Source organism: Chenopodium album, chromosome 15 (genome assembly GCF_948465745.1).
Source record: "Chenopodium album chromosome 15, dcCheAlbu1.1, whole genome shotgun sequence".
NCBI lineage: Eukaryota > Viridiplantae > Streptophyta > Magnoliopsida > Caryophyllales > Amaranthaceae > Chenopodium > Chenopodium album.
Window position 1 is genome coordinate 28522681 of NC_137848.1, and position 7083 is coordinate 28529763.

At 33.3% G+C, this 7083-nt stretch overlaps 1 protein-coding gene across 2 annotated transcripts; it reads right to left on the bottom strand.

The window, feature by feature from the left end:
• Nucleotides 1-829: 829 nt before the first annotated feature.
• On the bottom strand, nt 830-6804 carry LOC145582108 (putative protein phosphatase 2C 35). Of its 2 annotated transcripts, XR_014099764.1 has the most exons (7): nt 6706-6804; nt 6255-6351; nt 5115-6103; nt 4213-4344; nt 1793-2016; nt 1649-1711; nt 830-1272 (listed from the first exon to the last, which is right to left on the bottom strand). XR_014099764.1 is itself a non-coding variant. In XM_081639133.1 (6 exons), exons 3-5 carry the CDS (start codon nt 6021-6023, stop codon nt 1801-1803), a joined length of 1257 nt encoding a protein of 418 aa, XP_081495259.1. In that variant the 5' UTR covers nt 6024-6103; nt 6255-6351; nt 6706-6803; the 3' UTR covers nt 830-1272; nt 1793-1800. The 2 variants fall into 2 exon arrangements, 1 of the variants encoding a protein (XP_081495259.1); XM_081639133.1 differs by lacking the exon at nt 1649-1711 and having other exon boundaries at nt 6706-6803.
• Between the last annotated feature and the right edge of the window lie 279 nt (nt 6805-7083).

Below are 7083 nucleotides of genomic sequence, written 5' to 3' on the forward strand. Positions count from 1 at the left end.
AAAACAACTTATTAGTATTAAAACAACTTATTTTACATTTTGAATTTCAAAACTGGTTTGAGCAATGAGGACCCACGTCGGCTGGCTTTTCTATTTTTTTTTTTTTTTAAAAGAAAAACTATAGTAGATGATGGTTGTAATTGTTTTTGTACCCTTAGTTGCACATAATAATTTATGAGATATAAAATATTTCAAAGGTTGCATATAATAATTAGCGGAGGCATTATTGTACTTTTTCTCTGTGTATAATGCTTGTACGATTAGTAATTTAATCAATTTGAGGGTAAGAAATTGAATTTGTGCTCTTTTCTTGGAAGAAATTGAATTTGTGCTCTTTTTTTGGAAGAAAATTGCATCTTTTATGAAAATTTAATATTGTTTCATAATAAAACCTTGGTTATTAATTGTGTTTTTGGAAAATTAATGTCAATGATATTGAGTGATTGATACATTAATGGAAAAATATAATGTCAATGATTAATAGTTTTTGAAATTTTAAACTTTGATTGATAAATGCTGTGTCATTTACTAATAAAGTAGCAAAAATTTTAAAAATTGTTTGGTTGCAGTTTAATGTCATTTTTTTTTTTTCTCCTTATTATTTTTTAAATAATAATTTATGGGATAACTAATTGTCCAAAATGTCTCAACTCAATAGAGCTAAATGAAAATTGAGATTGAGGTAATTTTAGGGGGACACCACAACCTCCCCTTAGCTTATGTATAGTAGATTCAATAAACGCCATTAATAAAGAATATATTGACAATAACTGAATAGCTAAAGAATATACCAGCAAACTACTCAAATTGATAATTGTACAGGGAGATATACAGTGAGAATCAGTAATCATAACCATGAATTAACAATATGGTATTCAATAATCAATGATTCACAAATAGAATCATTCAAAATTTGAACTAAAGTCATGGTTGTCAAACGTGATTTTCTTTCACATACATTGACACAGTCAGCAGTTAGATCCCAGAGTCTCACTATGCTGAAAGTGTTCATCTGTAGCTATCGTTGGCAAATGTTGATCTGAGAAGACATGAAACTGAGAAGCGTATGTTGCAGATGACAGAGAAAAACACATGAAGGCAAATCACCCGCAAACTCCCATCTTATTTACTTCTAAGATCATACTTCAAAAAAGGGGGTAATTCGCTCCCAAAAAAACTCAGAAGCAAACATCAGCAGGCCAACAGATTATTTTTGGACAGAAGTTCCAGCATTTTCTGGTCCGTAGCTTGCATTCAACAACTTCCATTAGTCTGACAAACAGAATTACATATGAGATTCTTATTGTGCTTAACTGTTACAAACATGACTGACTAATAGTCTAAACTTAATAAAATATAAAATAAAATTAAAAAAAGACGAAAAAGAATAACTAAATCATTTGTGTTAATTGAAATTAACTGATAAGTGCTTCTGAGTTTTAATTATATCGATTGGATGAGTTGGACCATGTCCTCACTATAATCAGGATGCTTGTGAAAAAGAAAATATTAGAAAACCAACATAAAATGATAGTGTTTTTGTCATAAAGCATGTTACACCACTAACAACAATGAAGAACACTACATGCTGCTTAAATTAACTAGCATAATCAAAGGCATGGATATTTGATAAAGCAAAGAGCCCTACCATTTCACGAGGAGATCAGCAAAAATGATGCAGTGCTTCTTAAAATTAATCCAAGCCAAGCAACAGTCACGAATAGAAACAGAAAATCATTTGCATCTTCCAATTGCAATAAATAAGAGTCTTGCTTAAAAGATGTAGACAGACCTCAATCATCATGCTGGCTGAGAATACGATGGAGACAGAGTAACAGCACTTCGATCAACAGAAATTATAGGTCGACAAGGCTGCTGATCTGAGGGACTATTTCTTTCTGAAGGGTTTAAGTCAGATCTGGTAGTAACAGATAAGTCAGAAGCAGCATTTTTTATCCTCACCGAAGGTGGTTTTGCATCTCCCTTACTCACTTGACCAGTGAGCCCTGCATTCGACTGTAATAAATACAACAAAAATGTAAAGAAGCTCACATTTTTTAAGAAAGAGTTTAAAACTTTAAATGCAACCTATTAACAGTAAGCAGGTGTAAGCCCCCACCCCCCCCCCCCCCCCCCCCAACTCTCTCTTCCCTAATTGATGAGAAAGCATCCCTCCCATGCTGTTCTCTTCATGAAAACTAAGAGCAAATGACATATATAGGATTGTTTCCAATCAATGGCATCCTCTTACTTATCAACTGATAAACGTTGCTATGGATACATGCCTATACTTGCTTAGGAATCAGAAAACCATCAACACAGAGCAAACAGAGAGATTTTGGAGCAATTGGCAGTATAACCCATCTTCTGCAGCAGCTAAGCTGCAGCGGATCGACAGCTACAAATTGTAAATTCAGCATGGTCATGCAAATATGCATAAGCAGTGCTAAATAACTTAAGTGTGTCGAGTCCCTTTTCACCAGCAGCATCATCTGTAGAGTTACACGACTGTTTTGTTTCTATTAACAGAGCCATAACCCCAGATGAACATGCTTAGTTCATCCCATCAGTGTTCTTAGTTTCGTACTGATACATAATAAGAAGACATAATTACCAAAATTATCAAAAACTCAAATGCTGCATCATTTGAATTACAATTAATGGCACTAAGCTTTAGTTCTGTTTTCAAGATTCTATTTGAAGCTATGTGGCTGCAGTTAGCTCAAATCTGGCAAACTGTATGCACATATTGGCAGCTACTTTAGACTAACTGGACTTTATCCAACTCTAAGACAGAACCTACCACCCTTTCCAACTTCTTCCCTCCAATTCCATCACCCTTACACAATCACAAAAATAAATTGCCCACTACCCAAAACTCAATTTTTTTTTTTTTCCCAAAGATCTCAAGTTTCACAAAATTACCACAATTCGAGTTTAATCAGACAAAGAAGAGTGCTAATCAAGCTGCAATTGAATAACTGTTCAGAGTGGACTTGAATTAGAGTTTAAAGAGTTCAAATTAGATTTGATTTAAACACAAAAGAGCCCAAAGTTAAAACTGGAGTGCAAAAGTAAAAAGTGATGAAAAATAAATAAACTAGTTCTTCTAACCTACTATCCTGTCCCTTTCAAAAAAAAAAAAAAAAACAGTATCCTGTTCCAAATTAGTCGCCCCTACTTGACCATTGTATGGTTTTAGGTAATTTGGTTCATATTGTGTTTTGTGGTGATTGGTAATTAATTGACTTCCTCTATATTTTAGTTATACCATTGCCTTTTCGCACTATCATTTGATTATTTTATTTATTTATATAACTGAACAAATGTAGTCATGGGTAATCTTACTAATTTCGTATCAATATGTATTTCAGATATCAACTTTTTATGAAGTATACTTATACATGATTAATGTTAATTTGTATTTGAAGTAAAAGTCAAATGTAAGTTAATGCGGTACAACTTAAAAAAAAATAAAAAATAAATAAAAAGAGAGAGAGAGGATGTATTATACTTAGACGGTATTGAGATATTTACTATTTGAGGGAGGAAATGAATTAATATTATCAAAAATGAGTCATTTCATTTCATAGAAGTGTTGCAAGTAATTGGGGACAGCACTGTCAGAGGTGCAAGACTTTTGATAGTACATTATATTTTGATATGGAATTCATAGTTTTAGTTAGCTTTTAGTAAAAGAGTTGCTACGTTTGGGGATAAATAGAAAGTGTAACTAATTTTACTAGCTTCATCACCTTCGTAAACTAAATAATGATGAAATGTGACAAAACCTCTTGAATTTTCTGGGATCTGGAGATTTAATTTTAGTTTGAAAACACCAAAAAAAACCTATGATGCCTACTCATGCAAGACCAATACACTCCATCTGTTTTTCCTCCAAAGAATCATGAAGCAAAAAGAGAAATATAGAAAAACAAGCCAAATCAATCTGGACAAAAAACAAGCCAAATCAATCTGGACAATAGTGTACAACAAGTTCAGTGACAAAAAAGATCAATGTCTAGCAAGATTTTGAATAAATATGTACAAAAGTATACATTAAATTAGAATGACATTAGAGGCCGTTTTAGTACTCCAATGTCATTATAATTTGATTAAGTATGTGATAAAGATCATGATTTTAAAACATCTGAATAGCTAGTGATCCAAATGAAAAGGTCATTAAAAAAAAAGTTTTAAGGCAATACATACATTAGAAAGACCTTTGATGTGCACAATGATGATCGTAATATCATCAGTACGATTTTCATGAGTTAACCATAGTTTGTATGATTCTCCTACTATTTCAGAACATGCATCTCGAGGATCTTGATTACTGGAAACCTAAACAGACAACACGAAAATCAAAAACAGTATTAGATGCACATAACAAACAAAGGACCCTTGAGCTAGCCCAAGATTATAATAGTTACAAGCAAAAGGGAGTTATGAAGAAAGAAATGGAAATTGCTATAAATTAATTTCAATTTCATTCAATGAAAATCTCTACTGTGATCACATATAGCTAAGAAAATTACAGGCATCACAAGCATGTTTTCCTTTTCTCAGCATAGCACATTGTAAATGATGATGTTACTGAGAAATCCAAATGCCATTGCTTTAAAATGACAAACATCAAAGGCAGATGCTGCTAATTGTGGTAGCATTGAAAAGTTTTGCAATTGCTTATAACAAAACATTTAAGTAGCAATTTACAGAGAACTTTTAAAAAGAACCGAATAGCTATGTGATGTTAACCATTAAAAAAGTTTCAATCTTTAGAGCATCTACGCTCAAACTATCTTACTCGTTATGGCTTAGTCTGTACAGTTGGTCTCAGAAGCTACAAAGACCAAAATTAAAACAGTTATGATGTCCTGTCACATGTTGCAATGTGATACTGCATTACAGCACCAAAAAAGAAATTTGTAACACTTTGAGAAAAAAGCTGCTTTTATTTCAAAATAGTTATAGTACAAAAGAAGCATACTCAATGCAGAAAATTTTCAGACCAACCAAAGAGAATGATATCCGGCTGGAAGCAACAGAAAGATGCATATGCATAAGATTAATAAGAAGATAGCAAATATTCCATTGTAACTGGAATGACATACCAAATCAACAACTGCCTGGCTTGGTAGGAACTCAAAGACGCCATCACTTGCAATAACAAAGAACAAGTGATCTGGTGTAAGTTGAACCACTGATACCTCTGGAGAAGCTATAACACCTATATTTTCAGCTGTGCTATCCCCAACACTCCTTGTGAAAGCTGTGCCAGGATACATTCCATTCTCAACCCACAATCTAGGAGGATCACTGCCTTCAGTCTCCTCATCACCCCATGTTTGTACAGTTGGATCCTTCAAACCCTCCACTTGATCAACACTCAAAACTCTAGCCCCACATAACTTCACCCTCTCATATTCATCTTGCCTAAATGGAGTCTGATCACGAGATAGATCTTGCGCAATTATCTGATTTCCCTTCTTAAGAGCAATCAAAGCTCTAGAATCGCCCACATTGGCAACATAAAGTGTATTCCCAATAACAAGAGCAGTAATCGCTGTTGTACCACTCATTGCATCATCTATGTCACTGTTGTGTAATTCCTCATTCGTCCTAAGAAAGGCATCATTATAAGCTTTTATAGGATCTTTTAACAAAGAGGAATCATTAGACAAGATCTCTACCAATCTATCCTTCACAAAATTAGAACATTGAGCACCAAATTGACCATGTCCATCAAACACTCCAAAGAAATGAATATTCGAATTGCCACACAATTGTGTCCTAATGCAGTAACAATCCTGATTTTCTTTCTCAGGTGAATCGGGATAGTACCCTCGTTGCGTAAGGACCGAATACTCCAAACAGAAATTGTGTGAAGGCACAGAGATAGATTCTAATGATCTATCAGCAAAAATCGGCATTCCTTGGACCCCAGATTGACCATATAAAACACCATTTTCCTTCCCTTTAGCGTGATGTCGCTTACAACATTTACCATAAACACAACCCATCGTTTACACAGTTACACTATATACTGATTAATTCTATTTCCACATCTTCGAACCAAACACACAGTATTCAAGAACACGAACTGCGAAAATAAACACCCAAAACAAACAAAATCAACAACAAACAAAGCATGAATTACAAAATACAAAAACAATAATTGAAGCTACTTAAAAACCCAAATGGGTAATCAAAGAATCAGCATAATCTAGCTTAAAAAGAAAAGAATTTCATACCAGAAATGGAAAGATGATTTACAAGAATCAGCAACTTTTCTGCAAGAATCAAATACAGAAACAAACTCCCCAATTGATAATTTTCTTCTAATAATCCCTTCAAAACAAAAATGATGAACAACAAAAATCAACCCCAAAAAAAATTAACCCAAATAAATCCAAATTTCAGAGACTAATTCTGCAACTAAGAACGTGCATTAGGAAAAACGTGCACTTGGAATTTAAAATAGAAAGTAAAGAACTTGGTTTTTGGGGAAGAACAAGATGAGGGGCTCAAAAATTAAAGAATTATTTACCAAATTTTGAAACCCTAGAATATTAAAGAATAGTCTTAGTTGAAAGAGTAGAAAAAATTACAGATTGGGTTTTTTATTCAATATTTAATTGGGTATAAAAAAAAAAAATCAAAAAAAGATTGATGAGTTCAATGGTAGTTTGTAGTATGACTTACAGTAGAGTGAGAAAGAATTGGAAGACATTTGATGGAAGGAAGAAAGGAAGCAAGAACTACGGAGTTGTATTTAATTTTTGAAATTTGTAGCGGATTTTATGCTGCTTTGCTTGTCCAACTTCAAATCCCCGGTAAACTGGGGTTCAAGATTTGTTGATTCGGGGGTAATTAGGGAGGAGTGTTACCCTGTTTATTGTCACAATTTTAATTTATTTACCGTTAGACGCTGTTTTTTTGAGTTTTTGGGTAGAACAGAGCAGATAAACAGATTTCAGCAGAATAGAGCAGAGCAGATTAAATCATAGCAGAGCCAAGCAGAGCAGATTTCATTATTATTATTATTACTACTATTATTATATTATTATTATTATTACTATT